We start from the raw sequence: 25,733 nt of genomic DNA, 5'->3' as shown, positions 1-25,733 counted from the left end.
TGGCTCTGGCCAGAGCAGCGTTGTCACGCTGGCCACGTGACCCGGAAGTGTCTCCGGACAGCGCTGGCCCCTGGCCTCTTAAGTGAGATGGGTGCACAACCCCAGAGTCTGTCAAGACTGGCCCGTACGGGCAGGGGTACCTTTACCTTTACCTTTATATATAACCCCATCAGAGGAAGAGGAAGGAAAAGAAGGCAAGGGTAAATGAGAAATATATGCACACATACTAGAATTTGGTATGCAAAATTCCAGAAACAATCTTGGTCCCCTCTGTTTCAGAATGGGTGAGAAAAGCACACAAATGTCCCCTGCAAGCCTTCTTCAGGTCTGCACACTAAATTTGAATCAAATACAAGTGAGGATTTGGGGAGAATTGTGCAAGTTTTGCTTTCTGATGCTGCTTGCATTGTCCTCCACAAACTGGCAGGTGGATGTCTGAAGTAGGAGAGTTCCTGTACTTATGGAGGATCCTAATACATTTTAGAGCGGCCAAGATTCTGAAATGGGTGGTGAGCCTCCCTTTGGAAGATTGCTCTCCAAATAAGCATGGGGAATAAATTTGATTCAATTTGTATTTAAAGGTGAACCTACCTGCTTTGCCCTTCCTGAAATGAACTGGGACATAGCCATCCTTCAAATATCACACATATCCAAAATCTTCAGTGTAGTTTTGCAGCACAAAAAAATGCATATATTAGGGTAAAGTATGCATAGGAATGTATATATCAGTGGGAATTGCATGCAAAAAATGCATTGTATTTGGAATTTTTATGAGGATGTTAATTTTAAAAAATTGCTAAGGTGGAAATATGGAAAACTGAGGTAGAAATATAGAAAACTGAAATTGGAAAAATGAGAAACAGAGATACAAAAATTGAGAGTCACCCAACCCTAACTCCAAGTCAAGGAGGGCTATTGGGGAGGGGGTTAGAGTAGTATGCTGAGTCCTACACCCCCTTTGTTTTACAATCAATATAAACATCTGAAAAGAACTATTAATGAGGGGGGGGGGCAGGTTGAAAACCACATTCCTACTCATTTGTCCAGAACTGGATTTCCTGTATTATGAATTCTTGCAAGCCAAAGCACATAGATTTACAAATATTGCTCATGAATTTAATTCGCCACAACGATTTAAATTATTTGTTCTGTGGTGATTTTCAAATATTGTGACAACATGCTTCAATGCAAATAGTTCACATTTATACTTAGGCGCTGTTTTCCAATGCTTTAATGAAGATGCACATTTTAAAACCACCCTTCCCACCCACTGCTTCTCTGCTGAAATTCACCCCCTTCTTGAACCTACTTTGCTATATCTTTTTTTTAAAAAAAAACAGCCATCAGGGCTTGCTTCTAACATGTAATTCTTCCTCAAGAGACTGCAAGCTAATTATCTGTAATGCATTATGTATGAGTCTGTGGGCTAGTTTACACCTTGGAGCAGCGGTTAGTGAGTGACAGAAAAGCACAAGTGTGAAGCAGAGTGTTCAGTGCAGAGATGTGTACCAGGAAACAGCATCTATTTCTATGATGATGTTATCAGAAAAAACTCTGGTAGAATGTTGCAGTTGTTTTCACTAAGTATATATTTCTTGCTGGTATTAATCTCTATGTGTGATAACATGAAGTGGAGGCTTAAACCCTTTTATGTACAGTGGTACCTTGGTTCTCATACTTAATCCATTCCAGAAGTCTGTTCCAAAACCAAAGCATTCCAAAACCAAGGCGGGCTTTCCCATAGAAAGTAATGCAAAATGGATTAATCTATTCCAGACTTTTAAAAACAACCCCTAAAAGAGCAATTCAACATGAATTTTACTATCTTATGAGACCATTGATCCACAAAATAAAAGCAATAATCAATGTACTGTACTATAAAATAAATAAGTATTGTAGATAATAAAAATATAAAATAATATAAAAATTCTTACCTGCACTGTTGATAGTCATTGTTTGGATGGGGGGCTTTTATCCATTTCTGCAGTCACACAATCAATCAATCAATCAGTAGATGAACTGGGTTCCACACAGCCTCAAAAACAAATTAACCGAAAAAGCCTCAAAAACAAAAACACAAAATAAATAGCAAAAACAAAAGCACCAAACTTAATCCATCCAGAAGTCCGTTTGACTTCTGAAATGTTCAAAAACCAAGGCGCAGCTTCCGGCTGGTGCAGGCACCCCGGAAACAATAGCCGACAACCGCATCGGACATTTGGCTTCCAAAAAACATTTGAAAACTGGAACACTTACTTCTGGGTTTTTGATGTTTGGGAACCAAGGTGTTTGGGAACCAAGGTACCACTGTATGCCCGAAGTGGTCCATTTCTGTTGCTACACCCAAATCTCTGAACAGCAAGAGACTCCAGGGGTGCCGATGCCTACCCAGGGTTCAGCTTTTTTAGAATGAATGTCATTGACGACTCTGGTTTCTTTAGGATATATGGTTTTATTTGCTCATACATACAACCTGAGCACAAGATGGAAGGGCTCACAGCAGACCAACAAACTTTGCCTCTCCATTAGACTTTCAGGGCCTTGGATTCAGCCCTTAGAGCAAATCAAGCCTCTCTAGCATCCAACTCCAGCCCAGACTAGCAGAATGACTAGTCCCTTGGCTTGTTATTTCCCCACCCCTATGGTGATGTGATATCCAGCCAATTAAGGATGAAGGGGAAGGTCAACTCTCTCCTGAAAGAACATAATTCCCTCAGCTGCCTCTATGACAGACACAGCGGCGTAGCGTGGGTTGTCAGCACCCAGGGCAAGGCAAGTAATTTGCGCCCCTAACCCCTAACCTGCCGCCGCTGCCAGCTTCTTCTTGCTGCTGCCTGGGCTGGGGTATTTACAGTAAGGTAGCCACGGCGTTGGCGGCGGGTCCGTGTCAGGTGATCTGAGGCGAGTTGCCGCTGGCGCTGCCGCCCAAACGACGCCGTTTGCCCAGAGGAGGAGGAGGGCAGAGAGGCGAGGAAAATGCAACATGGCCCAGCAGCTGCAGCAGCGGCGGCGGCGGCGGGGCTGTGAGGAGGGGCTGCCTGGCGTGCCCTCCGTGGCCCACGCTGAGAGCCGCTGCCTGCCGGACGCCTTCAGCCCGGACGCGCGCACAGCTTGTCGGTTCCGCGAGACATGGGGCTCTGCTACAGCCTGCGCCCGAGGCTCTTCGGCGACTCTGGAGGCGGCAAGTGTGCCCCCCCCCCCCCAGATGTTGCGCCTGCACCCCCCACGCTACGCCACTGGACAGACAACCTGACAGGAGGGTACATTTGTGTTGGTTTTTCATTATCTTAAAGTGGTCAATAATGCTACTCAGAAACAAGGTGGGCTTTAGAGGTGTATGTTTGCAGTTTGACCTACTTAGCTGCACACCTGTGGTCTCTCGACTTTTTGTCTAATTAAAAGGGGAGTTACTTACTGCACCGGATGCAGGAAGGGATGTGATAGGATAATTGGTTAACTGAAATTGTATTTAATTTGAGCAAATGTCTTGTAAGCTGCCTGGTGAGGAGTGATGGCTTGCAGTGTTAGTTTTATTTTCGAAAAACATAAACAAAGAAAAGATATTGTGGACAGCTGTTTATATCTGCGCTCCATTCGCTGCACACACTCTGTGTTGAAGAAGTTCAGCACTCTGGGCCTGAGGTTCCCCACCCCTGATTTAAATTATAGTAGGCAGGGATCTAGATGTTTGGTCAAGATTGAAACTTTCCTTGACAGGACGTATTGCTGCTATTAAGATGAATGTATTGCCAAAAATGTTGTTTTTGTTTCAAACTTTGCAGATTGTGGACAAAATGGAGTGTTTTGGGAGGTGGCAGAGAGATATTTCAAAATTTGTCTGGCAGGGCAAAAAGCCCAGAATTAAGTTTAAGATATTAACTGATGCTAAAGAAAGAGGGGGCTTTGCCCTGCCAGACCTAAAGTTGTATTATGAATCAGCAGCTTTCTGCTGGTTGAAAGACTGGCTACTTCTTGAGAACACTGATGTTTTAGATTTGGAAGGATTCAACAATGCGTTTGGTTGGCATGCATATCTGTGGTATGACAAGGCTAAAATACATAAGACTTTCAAGAACCATGTTGTCAGAAAAGCAGTATTTAACGTCTGGTTGAAATATAAAGACTTATTGGAAAACAAGACCCCAAGGTGGTTATCACCAATGGAGGCTAAGGCCCTGAAAAAACTCAATATGGAGGCCAAATGGCCGAAATATTGGGAAATAATAGAAAAAGATGGAGATAACTGGAGGTTGCAGAGTATGGAGAAAATAAAAGACAAAGTGCGAGATTGGCTACATTATGCTCAGATTAAAGAAGTTTTTAAGTTGGACAAAAAGATAGGATTCCAGGTGGAAAAATCAAAGTTAGAAACAGAACTGTTAGAATCCAGCTCTAAGACACTTTCAAGAATGTATAACTTGCTGTTAAAATGGAATACACAGGATGAAACGGTTAAATCAGCTATGATAAAGTGGGCACAGGACATTGGCTATAACATCATGTTTGCTGACTGGGAAAAGTTATGGACCACCGGTATGAAGTTTACGGCATGTAATGCCTTGAAAGAAAACATTATGAAAATGATATACAGGTGGTACATGACCCCAGTCAAGCTAGCAAAAATATATCACCTGTCAGACAATAAGTGTTGGAAATGTAAAGAAGCTGAAGGAACATTCTTTCACCTCTGGTGGGCTTGCCCTAGAGTGAAGGTTTTCTGGGAAATGATATATAATGAGTTGAAAAAGGTATTTAAGTATACCTTTCCTAAGAAACCGGAGGCCTTCCTTTTGGGCATTGTTGGTCAGAGCGTGCAAAAGAAGGATCAAATCTTTTTTATGTATGCTACAACAGCAGCAAGGATACTCATCGCTAAAAGCTGGAAAACTCAAGAATTACCCACACTGGAAGAATGGCAGATGCAACTGATAGACTATATGGAACTGGCGGAGATGACTGGCAGAATCCGAGACCTGGGAGAAGAACTGGTGGAGGAAGACTGGAAGAAATTTAAGGACTATCTACAAAAATATTGTAAATTGTATGAATGTTAAGAAAGATGTAAGATTAGCAAAAACATGGCTTCAACAAACTAGGTATAAAGAATATAAATTTAAATTTAATTGGAAGACGAAAAGATAAATTTTGGATAAGTAACATTTTATGATTAAGTTTCAATAAGAGTATGTTAAATCCCAAAATTTGAGATATTAATATTGGAAAATTATATTATATGAATTAAACCAAGTTAATAATTTGCTGGTAAAATTTATGAGTTTAGAAAGCAGGAACAAGGGTTGTGAGGAAGTCCAAAGATGAATATGAAATGTGGATATTGGAAAAGATTGTGTTATTATCTATGTATTTTATTGTTAAACTAAAATTTAATAAATATTATAAAAAAAATAAATTATAGTTGTTGTTGTTGTTTAGTCGTTTAGTCGTGTCCGACTCTTCGTGACCCCATGGACCAGAGAACGCCAGGCACTCCTGTCCTCCACTGCCCCCCGCAGCTTGGTCAGACTCATGCTGGTAACCTCGAAAACACTATCCAACCATCTCGTCCTCTGTCGCCCCCTTCTCCTTGTGCCCTCCATCTTTCCCAACATCAGGGTCTTCTCCAGGGAGTCTTCTCTTCTCATGAGGTGGCCAAAGTACTGGAGCCTCAGCTTCACAATCTGTCCTTCCAGTGAGCACTCAGGGCTGATTTCCTTCAGAATGGAGAGGTTTGATCTTCTTGCAGTCCATGGGACTCTCAAGAGTCTCCTCCAACACCATAATTCAAAAGCATCAATTCTTCGGCGATCAGCCTTCTTTATGGTCTAGCTCTCACTTCCATACATCACTACTGGGAAAACCATAGCTTTAACTATACGGACCTTTGTTGGCATTCCTAAATTTGCATCTATGCATAAATGAGCATGTGCAAATTTAAGCAAATATTTGTCCTGTTTATCTGTGTGTGATGCACTAGCGACCACCATAGACTCTGAACTTGCATAGAAGCCATACACTCCGGTTCAAAATCCTTGCTTTGCCTGAAATTATTTACACATAACAGGCAAGACAACCTCCATGTACTTATGGCAGGCACACTTCATATAGGAGTGGCAGGTTTCAGAACACGATAGCAGCTTCCAGTGCAGATTTTAAGGCCTTGCATGGATGAATGTCAGTCAGTTTGAATGTGGAGGGATTGTACAATAGCCATGCAGGATTTTTGCAGGCAGCCATATGCTGAAAAGAAACTCATAATGTCCACTAACTTGTGTGACTTTAAAAGAGGACTAGACTAATACATGGACATTAAGGCTGTCTGTGGCTACTAGCCATGATGACTATGTGCTGCCTCCCCTGGCATTATGCCTGTGAATAGCAGTTGCTGAGGATCACAAACAGGGAAATTGCTGTTGCTCTCAGGTCTTATTTTTGGGCTTCCCATGACCATCTTGTCGGCTTCTTAGCCAGGATGCTGGAAAAGAGCATTGTATTTGTGGTCTTTTGGAGAACAGGGGTGCCAACTTGAATAAAATATTGTGGGGGCCCAGGTAAGCCCTGCCCCACATAAGCAATCACATGACTCAGCGCACAGACACCATTTGAATGGAAATGCCCATCAACGGGGTAGGGGCTCAGCCCTCAAATATTTTATTGTGGGGCCAAAGTACCCACAGTCCTAGGAGTTGGCTTCTGTGTTGAAGAATATTCTAGGGCTCCAAAGAATATCCAATGACAAAACAATTTGACATTTATTCATTTATTTTGCATTTTAATGAGAAACTACCCAATTCCCAGTTTTTGAAACAATATGCGAACTGAAACACAATTATCCTTCAACATTCACACTCCTCCAGATTTTGTGGTGCGGTTCTCCAACCATACAATGTGTATAAGCAAGCATATATTAGAGGAAAGTGTGTTTTAACTTGTTTTGTGCCTCCTATGGGGAGGTTTTCCCTACTCTCTCCTTTTCTGTACACTTCTCAAGTCATCACCTCTAGGGTCTAGGGCCACTTTACTATCAAGAGCAAATTTGCACCCATTGCTTTTCAGAAACCATTGTCTGAACACAGTCATTGCTTTTTTTCCAGTAGCAGCTAATTTACTGGATTAGATAGACTGTTCTGTTTTCCCTTGCATCTATCATAGAATTAGTAGTATCTGGAAGAAAGCTTCTCGTGAAAGCTTGGAAATTCTGTTTGGTGGAATAATTCCAATGGAAAAGAATATTTCACTTTACCAGCTAAAGCATCTCCCAAGGCAGAATGCCACCTTAAATTATATCCTTTCTATTGCACTCTTCTCAGATTCGTCCATACATGTCTGGGGGCAGATAAGGATAGAATCTGCATTCTGTTGAAATCAATGTCACAAATCTTATTGACTGGAATTGCAATTGTCCTTGTGTGTATTTGGACATTTGAGCAGAAATTTAAAAATTGATAATTACCCTCCTTCCCTCTCCCAAACACTTTAAGTAGTTTATTTTTAGTATGAAAGAAACAGAAGGGAATTTATATGTCTGGGAGAAGGGCGGGGAGAGAGATTACATAAAAATGGTTATTGTCAGCTGCCAAGGAGAAAATATTTCATTTGTAGAGCTGGACAGAAAGTGTTCTAGGAAATGCATTCCTTGTGCATTTATTAAGTGCAACTTTCTCTCTTTCTCTTCTCTCTCACTTCCTCTTTTTAGATAAAAAGCCTCTTCACGAAATAAAACCCCAAAGTAAGTTCATTTCTTCTCATGTAACTTTTTAATATCTTACTATATAATATTTATTTGTAAAAAGAAGAAGAAGAATAGTTGTCACCAGTGCTTTTTTTCTAACAAAAATGTTTAGGGGTACTCTCATTTTCCTACTCATATTGAAATACTTCTCCTCAACGAGACCAAACTTAGATTCACAAAATGTTTAGGGGTATGTGTACCCCTGCGTCCCCCCAGAAAAAAGCACTGGTTGGCACACTCCAGTTTGCATGGCCATCATTAGGAGGGCACACCAGCTGTGTCATGGTGGCAGAACAGCAGGCAGGTGTTTCTGGGAGGTGGGTGAGCAAGTGGCAGGCAACCCAGACTAGTCACAGAGGAACAGACATGGCAGGCCGTTGCAGGCCCCTAGAAACCACCCTGCTTTGCTGCCGCTGCAGACCCAACACTGATGCAACTCTTTCAGCCTCAGCAGTGTTAGTGGCAACAATGCAGAACTGTGCTGGGGAGCTGCTCCAGCAGGCAAGGGGACATTGAGGTCAAGGAGAAGGTAACCAAAGTGGTTGGAGTTGGGCAGAACACCAAGGGGCAGGTTTAACAAGCCTCACCGTTCTCTCCTTGTTGCTGCTGGAGGCCATGGTTGCTGAGGGAGACTTCCTCCTCCCCATCGTGACCTGTTTGCCAACGGTGATGGTAGTGGCAGGGTGGAAGATAGTGAAAAAGCTTTCTCTTCTTCATTTCCGTCTCGCCCATGAACAGTGGCAGTGACGGTGGGATTGTTGAATCAGGGCAAGTGTTGAAGGGATAGGGTGGTGGAGGAGGATTTTGGGGGTGTGCTGTGGGGAATGGGGAACCTGGATGGTTAAGTCCAGTCAATGGTGACTATGGGGTCTCAGCAGTCATCTTGCATTCAGGTTGAGGAAGCCAGTGTTCGTCCACAGTCAGCTTTCTGGGTCATGTGGCGAGCATGACTAAACCGCTTCTGGCGCAATGGAACACCGTGACAGAAACCAGAGCGCACGGAAACACCGTTTACCTTCCGGCCACAGCGGTACCTATTTATCTACTTGCACTGGCAGGAGCTGGGACAGAGCAACAGGAGCTCACTCCATTGCGGGGATTTGAACTGCCAACCTTCCAATCGGCAAGCCCAAGAGGCTCAGTGGTTTAGACCACAGTGCCACCCGCATCCCTACCATGGGGAAGTTATGGGTGAGTTGTGAGGGGATGGGGGAGTTTGAGGTGAACTGTAGGGAGACTGGCAACAGAGATGGGGTAGACAGGAATTGGGGGTTAAGGAGCTGTCTGGGGTGCAGGCCAGCCTCACTTATCTACTTGTACAAGTTTAGGTAAGTTCTCCCCCCATTAAACAGTGGCTCAGTGGCATTCAAATGACAGTTGGGAGCACATCTGCTCTCTGGAGTGCCTCTCAATGTCCTTTAAAAAGGGTTGGGGCAAGCTGTGAAGGGGTGGTTGGTCAGGCGAGGTGTAAAAGGAGGAAGAGTTGGCCAGGTGTGGGGGAAGGGGAGTTGGAAAAGGGGCTGGCAGGTAGGGGTAGGTGGCATTGGTGCAGTCACAAAGGTCACAGAATATATCTTCCTTTGAAACAATAACATCAACAGACCTATACACAACTGCATTCGCAGTTAATACTGCCATTGTTGTTGCAACAACATCAAAATCAGAGCTACAAAGTATAACACATTGTAGTTACTTTAAAATGTTGATGAAGAAAACGTTTGTGATTCCTCTTTCATTTCTGTAATAATAATTTATTGGACGGAGAATTAAAATATGCACCTTACTGGCCAAAAGCCATGCCCCCTCCCTCTGCCCTCATTCTGGGTTTTGTAGCAGAAAATATAGATACTTAACATTTGAGGCTTTAGTAAAATTATATAATGCATTTGTGGGAAGGAAAAGATTTGCCTTAAAAGTTAGAAATGAAGACTTAACAAACGGATCAAAAGCTAGGAAATGACTCACATTAATTAAAAAACCAAAAACCAAAAACAACCCACACATAGTTCATATGTTTGTTAATCTAGATGAAGCCTGAGTTCTTAGCACATAATTTTGTTTTGAAAATGTAGATAATATAATTACACTAGATTGGTGGAATGGGACTTTGCAACTGGCTACCAGCCAGATAGGGGGTCGTGATATAATTGGGACAGGGAAAGGATTTGCACTAGTGCCATGAAGATCTTCTACCCACATCCCCGCCTTTCATTCTGTTCCCCAAATCTGCTCTGATGGGTTGGGACAGGTTTAGAGGTTGCACAGGTAGGAGGAAAGCAGGAAAATATTCTGCTGTGCCAGGAGAAATCCTTGCCCTCATGGATCCAGCGACTTAGTGCTGTGTTGAATATAATGCTATACCTGTGGACCTAGCTTGCTAGATGCATCACATGTGTCATCTTTGTGGAAGGCAAGGCTGAGTGGGTTTAGGTCATGCTAGTTGCATCATGTTCTGAGGAAGAGAAAGTATGTTTCCGAGCACAATTCAAAGTGTTGGTGCTGACCTCTAAAGCCCTAAACGGCCTCGGTCCAGTATATCTGAAGGAGCGTCTCCTCCCCCATCGTTCTGCCCGGACACTGAGGTCCAGCTCCGAGGGCCTTCTGGTGGTTCCCTCACTGCGAGAGGCCAAGTTACAGGGAACCAGGCAGAGGGCCTTCTCGGTAGTGGCACCCGCCCTGTGGAACGCCCTCCCATCAGATGTCAAAGCGATAAACAACTACCTGACATTCAGAAGACATCTGAAAGCAGCCCTGTTCAGGGAAGTTTTTAATATGTGACATTTTAGTGTATTTTTAATCTTTGTTGGAAGCCGCCCAGAGAGGCTGGGGAAACCCAGCCAGATGGGCGGGGTACAAATAATATATTATTATTATTATTATTATTATTATTATTATTATTATTACTATTACTATACAGTTTGTGGCTGCTAGTGCTATAGCGTCCCTCCTCCCCATGTCAATATCTATTGTGGAGTGAATGTTTGGGGGGTTTTTTTCGTCTCCCTGTCTTTCTGTGGAGCATTTTATCCTTACATCCTGTTGACTGCAACTACAGACTTTTTGTTTCACATTCTGATAGTCCTGGGAGTTGAGACGACAAGGTGTTGTCTATGCACAAATCCCTCTTTTTTATGTAACTCTGTTGTTTGGGATAGTGGTGCCCAGGGCTTTCCTTTGTCCTGAGTGCCCACCAACAATGTTTCCCTTCAGCAAATTCCCACTGGCTCTCTAGCGTGCTCACAGTTATCTTGGTGTAGTAAGAGATAAGGCTGAGCCCTGCATCTAGGTCCAAAGCCCAGATAACGAACTGAATTGGGCTGCTTCAGGTTGACTTGGGAATTGGTCAGATTCAGTTGAGGGAGCCCTGAAACACCCTAGGTCAGATCAGGTCCTCCCAGAGTGATCTAGAGCTGTCAAAAGGGGGGCAGTATGGCGATGAGGACAAGGGGGTGGAAACAAGGGGTGCAGGCAACTTGATTTCCCCTTCTCCCACTCCCCAACTACATGTTTAAAGCCCAGATTAATTGGGAGGGGGAGGAAGGAGATGTACATCTCCTCTCCTTCCTCCTAACCAAATGACTGTGCAGGACCCCCAGATTGGTTCAAGGTCCTGGGCTGTATAAAATCAGAGTTGTAGAGTTTGAAGGAACCCCAAGGATTATCTAGTCCAACCCCCTGTAATGCAAAGTGCTGGATCGGACCCTAAATTGGATTGGCCCTTATAATATAGTGCAGTGACTTCTTGCTGAATATTTTGATAAGTGTGCTCTCTCCCCTTATTATACTGTGTTGGCTACAGGGCTATGATAAGGTGGGAAAATCAAAATTGGAAACAGAATTGTTAGATCCTAAAACTAAGAATTTGTCAAGAATGTACAACTTGCTGTTGAAATGGAATATAGAGGATGAAATGGTGAAATCTGCTATGATTAAATGGGCACAAGATGTTGGACATAATATTATGATGGCTGACTGGGAACAGTTATGGACCACAGGTATGAAGTTTACGGCATGTAATGCCTTAAGAGAGAATATAATGAAAATGATCTACAGGTGGTACATGACACCAGTCAAGCTTGCAAAAATTTATCATTTGCCCGATAATAAATGTTGGAAATGTAAAGAGATTGAAGGCACATTCTTTCACCTTTGGTGGACATGCCCAAAGATTAAGACCTTTTGGGAGATGATTTATAATGAAATGAAAAAGGTATTTAAATATACCTTCCAGAAGAAACCAGAGGCCTTTCTCTTGGGCACGGTCGGCCAATTGGTGCTAAAAGAGGATAGAACTTTCTTTATGTACGCCACAACAGCAGCAAGAATACTTATCGCAAAGTATTGGAAAACACAAGATCTACCCACCCGGGAAGAATGGCAGATGAAGGTGATGGAATATATGGAATTGGCTGAGATGACTGTCAGAATCTGAGACCAAGGAGAAGAGTTGGTGGAAGAAGATTGGAAAAAATTTAAAGTATACCGGTATCTTCAGAAATATTGTAAAATTAAGGAATGTTAGAAAGAGGTTGGAATTAAAGTATGTGGTTTTAGCAGAAAAGATATAAAGGATTAAGTAAAAATGAATTGGTGAAAGAAGAGAATGCAAAACTACAATATATTAAGATAAATTACTAAGATAAAAACAAAGTTGGGAAGGATTTGCTGAAATATCTAATTGAACTAGAATACAAAAATGGGAGGTGTGAGGAGGTCAAGGAAGTAAGCGAATGAAAATCAGTGATGTAAAGGTTTGATTTCTTTTCTTTTCTTTTCTGTTTTTGGATGATGTTTGTTTTATATGTATTGTTCTTTCTTTCTTTTTTTGATCGTTATTTATATTTTTTTCTTTTTTTCTGTAACCTTTTTTTAAAAAATCCTAATAAAAATCTATCTAACTGCAAAAAACAAAAAAACAACAACAAAAAACAGGACTATGATAGTGCGCCCTGCAACACCCCTAAAGGGATGGGGATATGGAAGGAATTTGATTTCAGGTTTTAATGCAAAGCTTCCTATTTGTGATGCAAAAGACACCTGTCCTTCAAAATTTCCACTTCCCTGGATTGTATGACGCTGTTCTTCAGCCGGATAATGTGTATATTATAGGGTAAAGTATGCATAAAATGAATATATTAGTAAAACCATATGGAAATGCATTAGAGGAAATTGTTTGCAGAAATACATATATTAGGCAAAACTACTTACAAAAAAATGTACATTAAGAGATTTGCACTAAGATGCTAACATTTATTTATTTATAATGAGAACTTTTTTTAAAAAAAGCAACACTAATGCAGAAATGTGGAAAATTGGACTGCAAAAATGAGGAACTGAAAGAAATTGAAATTGACAAATTTGTGCATGCTTCCATGGAGGGGAAGGAGTCAGTGTTGCCTTTTGCACCTAGTGGGTTCTCAGAGTGGTTTAACAATCAATCCCTCTTCCACAGGGAACTTTGGCATTTGTAGCCCTGTGAAGAATATAAAAGGTAAAGGTAAAGGTACCCCTGCCCACACGGGCCAGTCTTGACAGACTCTGGGGTTGTGCGCCCATCTCACTTAAGAGGCCAGGGGCCAGCGCTGTCCGGAGACACTTCCGGGTTACGTGGCCAGCGTGACATCTCTGCTCTGGCGAGCCAGAGCCGCACACGGAAACGCCGTTTACCTTCCTGCTGGTAAGCGGTCCCTATTTATCTACTTGCACCTGGAGGTGCTTTCGAACTGCTAGGTTGGCAGGCGCTGGGACCGAGCAGCGGGAGCGCACCCCGCCGCAGGGATTCGAACCGCCGACCTTTCGATCGGCAAGCCCTAGGCGCTGAGGCTTTAACCCACAGCGCCACCTGCGTCCCTTGTGAAGAATATAGGGGTCTCCTAATAACTCTCAGCTCCCTTAACAGGCTACAGCACCTAGGATTCTTTGGAGGAAGCCATGCTTGTTTAAGGTGGCATGATGTTCCTTTAGTGCAGATGGGACCCTCATTTCATTCCTTGTGCTCCTCACTGGGTTGTTCCTTTAAATAGCTTAATAAAATAAGATACGTTTACGTTTTAGATCCTAATGAACTTGAATGGGATTTGAACAGCCAAGAGCAGACACTTTTTCTGCTGCGAATATGCTTCTGGTGATGCTCTGTCTTAGTTGTTGTGCTTAAGCCAAGGAAAAGGTGGGGTGGACTTTAAAGTGTTTCATCATTACCTTGGATGTTTAGGGAAGTTTCCAGTTGTTAGAGTATAATACACTTGACAGTCCAGCAGCACCTAAAATTGTCAGGCTGGCTGCTGTGCTTTTGTTTATTCTCTCCTCATCTCCTGTTTCACAATTGGATCCTTAAAGTGGGCTAGCCAAACTGCTGAGGTCGATTTTAGTGCCTTTTAGTACCTTGGGGAATGAAACTCTTTATTTTAAATTGCGAGATTAGAGATGTGTTATATAAATGCCCCTCGTTGCTTGCTATTGAATGGAACAGGCATTAAGTTTAAGACCACATGAATCATCATTGATGTAAAATCAAAGTCAATTATTAAGATAATTGAGAAGCAACCAATTGTGGTAAATAGCCTTATATATAACTCTCTGTTTGGGAACTGTGTTTCTCGCATGTGTGGACTTCTCCACAGACCAGCAAACGGAGGGTTGAAGAAAGAAGTAGATTGCAGTGGCTTGCCGTTTTAGTAGCAGGTGGCAAGGAGGAGAGACGAACAAAGAAATTGTGATTGTTGGTTTCTGCTAGGAAATGTACAGCAAAGCAGAGGAGATGAGTGGGCTGCACAGATTGTGCAAAATTTTAGTACAAATGAGATAATTAAATCAATTATGATTCCTAATACATTAGATCGAAATGTTTCATTTTGTGTTTCTTCGCTTCTTAAATTCTCTTCAGGGTTTTAATGGAACTTAATGATGGTTAATGGAAACTTCATTACCGTAAAATGTATTTTGATAGATGTTGGCCAAGTTGGGAAGCACAGGCCCTCCCAAGTGTCCCTATTTTCCAGGGACAGTCTCGGATATACAGAAGCCATCCCGATTTCTGATTTGATCCCAGAATGTCCCTCTTTTCCTTAGGATGTCCCTATTTTCATTGGAGAAATGTTGAAGGGTATGGACTTATCCGACCCCCCGAGCCGTCTGAAGGCAATCCGGTATAGGGAAGGGTTTTTTAAAAAAATGTTTAATGTTTTATTGTGTTTTTATATATGTTGGAAGCTGCCCAGAGTGACTAGGCCAACCCAATAAGACAGGCATAGGCAAACTTGGCCCTCCAAATGTTTTGGGACTACAACTCCCATCATCCCTAGCTAACAGGACCAGTGGTCAGGGATGATGGGAGCTGTAGTCCCAAAACATCTGGAGTGATGAGTTTGCCAATGCCTGCAATAAGATGTATGGGTTATAAATAGTAAAATTATCATTGTGGAACAGGATGTCCCTATTTTCATCAGAGAAATGTTGGAAGCACAATGTCTTGGCTCAGACATAACACCAAATTGTGCTTTGGGGAATATGTACCCCAGACTTCAGACTTGCATGCTCCTCCATCCTTCCTCTATGAGCCAGTTGCCTCTCTGCTGTCCTGGTTTGAGACAAAGCAAATATGTCAAACTTTGGCATGCATCTGCCAGGTTTCTGATCGTAGTTTACACAGCAAATACAGACCAAAGTTTGTCAGATCAAGCAAAATGGGCATATGATCTGTCTCCAGCCAAGAAAGGAGGGAATTGTTATGTCCCAGTACAAGAGGGACACAGCACAAAATCATGAACCATACTATGCTATTGTGGTTCTTCCCAGTGTGAACCCTCCCCCTCCCCCGCCACCATAAAATATCTGATCTTCTCTGTATCAGAAAAACACAGATCATGAGATAACTTGCAAACTAGGCAGTGGAACTTGATAAAGCCACCTTACTGAAGCTGAGGTGATTTTATGTTAAAGTTGTGTTGGGTTACCTAAAGATGTATTGTCTTCCAGGGTAAGTTTAAAGACAGATGCTTGCGTATTAAAAGTCAAATTTATAAAATATTGTTGTTGTACTGGCCTAAGATGCACAATATGTGTGTTAATAATTTATAATGTAACATAATAATGATATTTGTGTTGCCCAGGTTATAACTGAACGTCGCTTTTACTAAACCCAATTGCTGTCAGTGAGCACACAGAAAAATATGATTAGAAAAATATCATTTGATGACGCACTTTGGAAAGATATTCAACCTTAGCCTATTAGTCTGTATGGGCATCTGTTTTATGCTTTGGGCTTGTTTTATTGTTCCACCCCTTCTAACAATAGTTTCCTGGTTCAGATGAAATGGAAAACTATGGTTTGATTGTAGTTTGTGTGAAGGGAGAAGTAAAGGAAGTTCTGTGCATGAGCAAAGAAATGTTTGTGCTTATCTCAGTGACCGTCTGAGCTGCCTCAGTGTTTAAAACTTGTAGTTTATACTCTGCATTAAAAATAAATAAATCTGTATTGTATATTATGCAAAGGTTTTTGGCCAAAAGCCCTTCCCTAGTTAGGAGGTCTTCTAACAAACAACCTTGTGCATATTGCCTTGAGTTTAAGGATGGAAGAAATGCATGATATAAATATACCAAAATAAGATACAACTCTTTAAAAAATAAAACCCATCTGGTCTAAAGTAAGTACAGAAAACAATACACACACATTGCTAGCATTATGTTTCCTTTACTTTCCACTATTCCATCAGAGGGAGGTGTGTGTGTGTGTGTGTGTGTGTGTGTTTAGTTTTGCCTGAAACAATGTTAAAATGAATGTTTCATCAACATTTGGCATTTTTGGAACAAATAAGACTGTCTTGAAATGAAAGAATAATTCTTAATCTTCCCACAAGCATTTCCCAACATGATTCAATTGGGATGAAATGAAGAGCAGGGGTCTTTTCCTAAACATGGTGAAATTTTGAAGTTAACCTCTTGGGCCCACAGAAAACCAAAGAGAAATGCATTATCATCGGGGTTCATCTGACCCTCTTATTACAGCCCTTTAGGAAATCTCTAAAGACCCATTTATTTTCCTTGGTTTTCTCTTGAGTTGTTAGTTTATTGAAGGGACTGTTGTTTTAATTGTATTTGATATTGATTTTTAATATTAGTGGCCTGTCTGTTCAATTATTATCCCTGACTTAAAAAAAAAAATGTTTCTGTATTATTTAGCATATTTTTTGCCCCATAGGACGCACTTTTCCCTCTCCAAAAATGAAGGGGAAATGTGTGTGCGTCCTATGGGGCGAGTGCAGGCTTTTGCTGAAGCCTGGAGAGCGAGAGGGGTCGGTGCACACCGACCCCTCTCGCTCTCCAGGCTTCAGGAAGCTATCTGCTAGCTGAGCAGCGGACCCCGGGCTTTGGGCAGATATCCACAAGCCTGGGGAGACCGGCGGGAGTTCCTGCCAGGCTCACAAGGCTTGCGGATAGCAGCCTGTTCTGGGGGCTGGCGTCGAGGAAAACTTGGACTTCCTCCGCCCAAGCCTGGGGCGGGGGGAATATTTTTTTTTCTTTATTCCCCCCCCCAAAAAAACCCTAGGTGCGCCCTATGGGACGGTGCACCCTATAGAGCGAAAAATACGGTAATTCAGTAAGTAGCCTTCACAAATCCTTAAGTGCCAGACTAGGAATCTTAGGCCATGATAGAGATGATAGATAGATAGATAGATAGATAGATAGATAGATAGATAGATAGATAGATAGATAGATGATAGATAGATAGATGATAGATAGATAGATAGATAGATAGATAGATAGATAGATAGATAGATAGATAGATGATAGATGATAGATAGATAGATGTTTTGTTTTTAAAAGAGAAACCTGAGGGTAAAACTCTGAAGTACAGTGTAACATTATTATTTTTTCACATTCCCAGAGGTCTGCCAAGATAAAACCTTAACTTCTAGTTCGTTGCTTAATTAGAAACAGGGTTGTTTTTTATTTGTGTGTACGAATTTAGAAAAGTGTTTGTGAATTTAAACTGCACTGTCTCTCAAAAGTTTAAATCAAAGATGGAGAGCCAGTGGCCCTCCAGTTTTTGTCGGACTCAAACTCCCATATTGGCCAATAATCCGATGTGCTGACTGGGGCTGATGGGAGGGCATCAGGTTGGAAAACACTGGTCTAGACTCTCTGGATACCTTTGTTGATCTCTTTCAGTTGATTTATGGTATATGTTGCTCGGTTTGAAACATTTGAAAAAAATGGTATAGAAAAAAAATATGGGCTTTTCACATGCCCCTGAAATGGTGGTGTTTTTTGTTGTTTTTTTAAAAAAACAACAAAAAAACAAAAAACCTTCAACAAGCCTTTGCTGTGACATTGCCTAATTGGTCCCACTGACAAAGATTAATGCCTGTTTTCTGTGTGGAGATTTTTTAAAAAATTCAGACAAGCTTCATGGATCCACAACTGCATGGTTCCAATGACATAATTCACCTTTCATATATTTGTCCATCGTTTCCTACCTACCTACCCATTTTCTGGCATAAGAGATTTTCTGGGAACAGCAATAGCATTCTGCATTGTTCTCCTTAAACAAACAAACAAAAAGATCTTCCCAATGTATCACTTTTAAACTTATTCTTCCTTAAGCTGCCCTTCAGCTGTACCGCAGCAGAGCATGAGATTTGTACCTATCTGCTGTACACAAATATGCTGTACACAAATATGCAAGAATATGACATTACAGAGGAAAAACGAGAGAGACCAAAACATGGTTGTCCCTTCCTAAATCCATACACAAAGATATATTGGTATAACAGGGGTAGGGTGCCTCAGGCCCAAGGGCTGAATGCAGCAATTGTTGAGACCACTTTGTCTGTCCCTTAGAACTTTCTCCAGTCCATGTCCTTCCACCCGAGACTCACCCTTCTAGTGCCAGATTTACATATAAGCCAAACAAGCTATAGCTTAGGGCCCCACTCTCGGGGGAGGAGGGGGAATTTAAAAGGTAAAAACCTGCATGTACATTTCCCAAATATAAGATAAAAAACAAATAAAATAAAACCTGCATGCAGCAACAGTGTTTTATATTGTGTAATGGGCCCCGCCTGCTAGCCTGCTCCCTAAAATATCACTGGTTTGCTCATTTCTATATATAGGGTACCTACATTCTGCATGGATTTTGCATTCTGCACTGACTTTTCAACAAAAACTTTGATAAAATACATATTTTGTTATGTGCAAATGGCTTTAGATACCTGTTAGGTCCATAAATTACCATATAGCATATATTCAACACAAAAAAGCGACATTTGTTGTTGACAAAGGATAGCTGGACATATCAAGGGCCCCATTACCTTCAGTAGCTAGGGCCTCATCAAACCTACATCTGGCCCTGACCCTCTTCCACATCGTTCTTGAACTGTGTCCTTGAACTTTGAGGATGACTCTGGTTGCCCAGAAAGAGAATTGGAAGGTGGACATATCTTGTCCTTAGATCTCTAAAAAGGTAGAGAACCAACAAGTCAGAAGCATGTGTTTCTTTGCTCCTTTTCTCTTTCCAAAACGTTTTTTTTGTTCAAAAGGCTCCCATTAACGCTCAACGAATGCTTAGTGTCCATTGCTGCTTCTTTCAGGACGCAGATGGGAAGCCTGAAACCTGTTCCTCATTTCGTTGCCTTTCCTTCTCTCCTTGCAGACATTGAGAATGCCACGGACATTGCCTTGTACTCAGGCCTGGGTGCTGCCGTCATTGCGGTAGCCATCATTGTCGTTGGTGTGACTCTCTACAGACGGAGCCAGAGTGAATATGGTGTGGATGTGATCGACTCATCTGCCCTAACAGGAGGCTTCCAGACATTTAATTTTAAAACTGTCCGACAAGGTTGGTAAAGCAGAATGCCACTTATTGAGAAAGAGTCCATCTTTGCATGCAAAAGGATTCAGGTTCTATACCAGGTTTCTCCAGCTAGGGTGAGGAAAGACCTCTGAAACCCTGGAGAACCACTACTGAGCTTGCTGGACCAAGAGTCTAACTTGATAAGTTCTTCTACGGTCATGGTGGGAAAACTGCTTCATGGTAGTTATGTCCCACATGACACCTAAAGATCTATACTTGGAAGCAGCACAGAAAGGGCTGCCATCTTGGATTTAGGTATACAGTGGTACCTCAGGTTAAGAACAGTTTCAAGTTAAGAACAGACCTCCGGAACAAATTAAGTTCTTAACCAGAGGTACCACTGTACACTGCTGTACTGATAATTGCAGCCATCAGCATTTCTAAGCCTATAACAGGTTCCTTTTTAAAATGTTTTGAATGGGGGTAAAGTGGCAATACCCATTTCTGCAAAAAGATTCTGGCATTGGGAGAGTGTATACCATGGATGCACAGGTCCTAGAAAGTTGAGACTCCAGTTTAATCTTACTGAAAACCGTGGTGGATCACAAGACATTGGTGGGCCAATTATGTATGCCTTTGCCCCTTGATTAAGTGTACTTAACTTAGGGATCTGAACCACAAACAGTACCTTAATACATTCTTATTTTAGTATAATTTCTACCAGACATTCTCCACAGGGCAAGTGAATAGCACACAGATGTGGGCCCTTTTTCAGCCCATGGACCACATTTCTTTCTGGGCAACCTTCCAGGGGCCACATGTCCGTGCTGGAGGGGACCAGGGGTAAAATTGGGCAAAGCAATATGTATGAATTTTACACACTCACACACTCTTCACTAACTTTCATGCAGGCTCAATCCCCGTATGAAACAGCAGCATATTCCTACATGACAGGAGTGATCTTCAGGGCCCTTCCAACTCTACAATTATATTATTCTATGTAAAGGCATTTTCAGAGTTCAAGAGCATATTCCGTCCAGGCTCAATGAGGGTGCAAAGTAGGATCAGTGGGGAATGTGACCTGGGGAGAAGATGTGTGGCTGGGGATGGTCTGGGGAATGTCTTGAGGGCCAAAGAGAGGGGCCAGGGCATAGCTGTCCATGTTTCCCTTTTTTAAAGGGAAATTCCCTTATTCCGAATAGGATTCCTCGCAAGAAAAGGGAAAAGTTGACAGCTATGGGCCAGGGTGTGTGTGCTTTGGTCACCAGGCCTGATCTTTTTCATATGGTGAGAATAAGAAGATTCCGGTTATAAAAGTGTGGGTTTATTTTACACGTATTTCCATTCTTCCTAGAAAAATCCATGGACTCCATTATTTCAAGTTCTGCAGTTCAGATAACTAAAGTACAGCAGTACTTCAGACAGTGGTAGTTCACAGACCCAAACACACCAAAAAACACTCAAGTGCACCATGTTTAGTCATGCATCAACACACACACTCACAAGGTCTAAATTGTGCTTCTTTCCGGGAACAGTCTTTCCTTGAGACTGTGAGGGAGTAATTTTATGTAGTGGGTGAGAAAAGTTCTTTGAATTTCTATCACTCTCTTTTCTGAGATGGAAACCTTATTGAAGGTGGGAGGAAGTGTTGGGAGATGTGTGAACATAGCCCTGTTTTAATTCTTCCGAAGAAAAATATGATACAGTATTTCATAGATAAATATGTAGATGTTCTCCTCCCCATGGGGCACGCGCCTTGCAAAGCATAAATTAAGATAAGCGAGGCAGAGAGAGATTCACAAACTCGTTTGAAATTAAGGACAGCTTGGTATATGTGTCTATTTAATCAGAGCATGCTTTAATATATAAATGACGGTTGATTTTCTGATATGTGTTTATTTCAGTTCATTACCAGAAATGCATACTTCAAATAGTTTGCATGCATGCTTTAATAGCTGCAAATTCTGATGTGTTAAATACCTTTAGAAGCTATCCAAAGTTGCCATTTTTAATTATTTATTCTGATGCAAAGATTGAATCTTTCCTGTTTTCACCATTGCTGCTTATTTAACTAGCTATTCTGAAAATTATTGTTATCAGTGTGCAAATATTTCATCTGACTTAACATCAAGCGATTTCAGGCTCAAATCCATAGACTAATGTTTGCGAGTAGCTGGAGCTGGAGATCCACTTGAAAGAGATGATAGTCATTTTACTACCCCTTGAAAGGATCAGCCCAGCTGGTAGACAGGACAAAAGTTTCCATTTTATAAACAGTGTAAAAATAAAAAAAGTGCACAGAAGCAGCCTAACCGTTCTCTCTCTCTCTCTCTTTCTCTCTCCACTCCCATCTTCTGAAACCATTTTGTGACCTGTACAAGTTGTGCTTTTCTTCAACCCTTTCTCCCTATAGAAATGAATGAAATAAGCAATAAGCAAATATTCTGTTTCATTCAGACCTCATTTGCTTGAATTCCCATTCTACATTATAGCTTAAAACAAAATAAAAATGATGCTCATATTTTTCATTCTTTCCTAAAAACGAATGCACACCCCTATTTTTCACTCATCAATAGCTCAGTTGGCAGAGCATGAGACTCATGAGTTTGAGTCCCACAATGAGCAAAAAGATTCCTGCATACAGGGGGTGGGCTGTATGTCCCTCGTGGTCCCTTCCAACTCTACAAGTCTATGATTCTATGATTCTACAGCCACTGTTTACAGGTGAACTCTATGCAGCTCAATCTTAAGTGTGGTTATTCCAAAACGACTTCCATCTTGCTCTGTGGGACTTCATTCCCAACAGGTCTGCAGAGAGTTACAGCCTCTTGATCAGACAGGGGGCAGGGGGCCAACTGTGACATTCCCCCACTAACCTCAGCCTGCATTTTAGGCAGTCCACACCTTCCCACTAACAACCAGTCCAGGGATTGGCACTGCCTCATCCTTACTCTCAGTTGCCCTTGTAGAATTCAGCAGGGAAGTGGGCGGGTGGGAATAGCACCAGAATTAGTTGGTGCTGCCTATCACTGGCTCTACCACCAGCTACTGTCTGAGTTCCCTGCCACCAAATCAGATCATCAAGCTACGTAAGGTTACCAGATTTTTTTTCAAAGAATCCGGGGACACTTTTTTTTTTTTTGAAAGAGAAAAAAAAGTTAGAAAATAAGTAATATCTTTGTGTATGTGGTCTCCTCTGATGCACCGCCTTCCTCTGGGCCCCAGCCTGCTCTCTTGGAGCGCTAGCTGCCGTGGAGTAGGCTCCAGTCAGGCCTGGGCTCGACCATGTGTCCTTGCCCTCCCGGTGCTCTCCTCCTCAGCGGCAGCAGCGCAGGAAGCTCAGGGCTCCCCTCTTTTTTCTCCTTCCTCTTTCTCTCTCTTCCTTCTCCTTTTCCTCTCCTCCTTCTCCCTGTGTCGGCTCTGGGGTTTCCTTGGCCCTGGAGTGCTGCTGGGCAGTCGGCCCAGTGGCCAGGTGCTCTCGCTCACAGCTCAATTTGGGTCATGGGGGGTGTCAGTGGCTCCGCCAGTTGACGTGCCAGGCGTCCCCAGTTTCCTCTCGGCAGTGGTGGTGGCAGCGGCAGTCTCAGCAGCCCGGAGTCAGCCTGGTAGCGCAGTTGGCTCTGGCTGACTTCAGGAGCTGCTCGCTGCCGTGGCGCCTGCCATTTTGCCTCGCCAGAAGTCCCCATATGATGTGTCTTGTGCCGTTGAATCAATCACACAATATTCATTCCCTACTAATAAATTACAAGACTTAAAATATAAATCCGGGGACATTAAATGAAATCCAGGGACATTCCGGGGACGTACTTTGTCCAGGAACAGATTTGCAAATCCAAGGACTGTCTGATAACCATAAGCTACAGGGTTCTGAAACCATGAGGAGGCAGAATTTGGTTGTTGACACTTGTAAGACACACGGCCAGCAGCTGCTATCTCACAGGAAATCCAGCTTGTGTACATGAATGTAGGATGAAACAGCATACAATCACTGGCAACAAGGGGTGGACAGGGGTCAATTTGGGTTTCTCTTATTTTCTAATATTTCCGGTCTTCAATTCAGTTCTCTGATTTCTGTATCAGTTTGAGATGTATTTATTTTCAAAGAAGTCCTCATCAAAATGCATTGTTGTTTTAGGGCATTCCCCCCCCCCCCAATACATTTTTGCAGGCATTTTCCTATAGTATAATAATGTATTTTATATCTTGTTTCCACTAACAGATGCATTTTTTTAGACACACTTTCACCCAAATATATGCATTTTTGTGCATATTATTTGGTTGGAAAATTGCATATTCTTCTTCAGTTATTAATCAGTCCAGCTCTAGCATTTGAATGCTGTTTGCAAATGATACCTATCATTCTGAATGGAAATAGGACAGAACAAAGCATGAAATTTAAAATTTTGGAGGGAATTGCTTACCTGCAATGAGATGGGGCTATGATTTTAATAGCCTGCCACACCCACCCACCCACCGCAAAATCAGTAGTCTTTCAAAGAGACTTCTTGGTGCATGAAGTTAATTTTCTATAAAGTTTGAGCAGCTGATTTAAAGGTGGGTAAAGGCATAGGTGTAAATCACCTTAAAAGAGCTTGGAGACCAAATAGCAGGGCTTCAGAATTTCCTGAATATTTGTCTCTTCTTTATAGAATTCCCCCAAGTATTAAGACAATGAAAAATGAAGGCACTGGAACACACACACACACATGAAAAAATCAATAACCCACCTAAAAATCTAGGTCTCCAATTCTTCAATTTCCTCAGCATTCACTGGGCCAAAGATCTCCCATAATAAGATTGTTAACTACCTTTCACTGCTTGTTTTATTTTTATTTTTTAAACTGAAATTTAACAACACATTAGGAAATGAAAAACATAGAAAACAGCATAAGCTCAGAAGGGTTCAAAGTAAACTATAAGAGGGCAGTCCATGTGGGAATTGTAGAAATTAGCTACAGGCAAAAGCTTAAGGATATATATAGAACAATAAACCTTGTTGTTAGGGGGGTAGGTAGAATTTATGAAATATGAAAAAGTGCTGGCAGGGGACTGAAGTTGTCGCACAAAAGTTAGATGAAAGTATTCTTAACCATAAGGCATGTGGGGGCAGGAATCATAAGCGTGCTTCTGGATCAGGCGAAGTCCCCGTCTAGTTTAGCATCCTTTTCTCACAGTGACCGACTAGGTGCTTATGGTAAGGTCTGAAGCCAGGCAGCAGTGAATACTCTCTTTGACATTACAGTGCTCAAGAAAGTATACACAACACCTCAACAAAGGATCGTTGGACACAACTGAATATTGATTATGCAAAGAATTCACCCAGTGATGTTTGGAAACTGGACTTGGGGGAGGGGGGAATCTAACCAAAGCCTCAGAAAATAGCTTGATTTAACTGAGACTAATTTGGACCACATTATGTCCCTGATGACGTTATCAGGAGTGCAACAGAGTCCCACCAGATCCCACCTACAATCCCCCCACCCACATGCCTGCCTGCCTGGGTCCCTCCCACCCGCTGCCGTGATGGCGGCAGTAGGATTAAAGAATGTCTCTTCCTTGCCTCTCCGATGCCTGGCATGGTGCTGTAACTGTATGACAGGCACAAGGAGCTCTGGGCAATGTTATTTTCCCAAGGCTACTGATGTATCACGAGCTTGACAGGGTCCAATTCTTCCCTCAAAATCCCCCAATGAGCCAGGCACGTCAAAACAGCACACTAGGTGTCAGATAGAGGAGGAGGAAGATCAATATCTGCCTCTCAGGTTCCACAGCTGCAAGAACAGCAAGGAAGAAAAGTAGGGATGGAGTTGGCCATGTGGGAAAGAACAAGATAGGAAAAGAGGGTAGATTATTCTCTGGCTCAGTTTAAAATCAAAGCCAAGGAATGGGGGGCTGCTGGGCCATTAAAATCATCTTGCATTTTAACTTAAGCATCATGAGCTACTCAAATTCATATGTCTGAGTCAGAAAATAGGAGTCTTTCACATCACTAATGAATAAACAACGAGCATGATCTCCCCCCAGCTAATTATGTTATTCTGGGGTGGGATCACTGCTGATTTTGTTATGAGAAACTGTAGTGGATATTATATGACAATGCCAATAAACGTGTGTGTGTGTGTGTGTGTGTGTGTGTGTGTGTGTGTGTGTAACCAGATTCTTTTAAAACAAAGCAATGTAAGTATTTGGGGGTAGGGGGAAAAACACTTTTGA

General features: G+C 42.2%; 1 protein-coding gene across 2 annotated transcripts in view; it reads left to right on the top strand.

Moving 5' to 3' along the window:
• UNC5D (unc-5 netrin receptor D) overlaps positions 1–25,733 on the top strand; it is a 408,173-nt gene that overhangs the window by 300,020 nt on the left and 82,420 nt on the right. The window contains exons 8-9 of one of the 2 annotated variants that reach the window (XM_079954963.1): positions 7,694–7,726; positions 19,380–19,565. In XM_079954963.1, the coding sequence (XP_079811089.1) occupies positions 7,694–7,726; positions 19,380–19,565 (219 nt within the window). The remainder of the gene's footprint in view (positions 1–7,693; positions 7,727–19,379; positions 19,566–25,733) is intronic. The other variant, XM_079954964.1, reaches the window with a different exon arrangement.

Source organism: Podarcis cretensis, assembly GCF_951804945.1.
Source record: "Podarcis cretensis genome assembly, chromosome: 15".
NCBI lineage: Eukaryota > Metazoa > Chordata > Lepidosauria > Squamata > Lacertidae > Podarcis > Podarcis cretensis.
The sequence above is the reverse complement of the archived record's forward strand: the minus strand, read 5'-3'. Positions and strand labels throughout refer to the sequence as shown.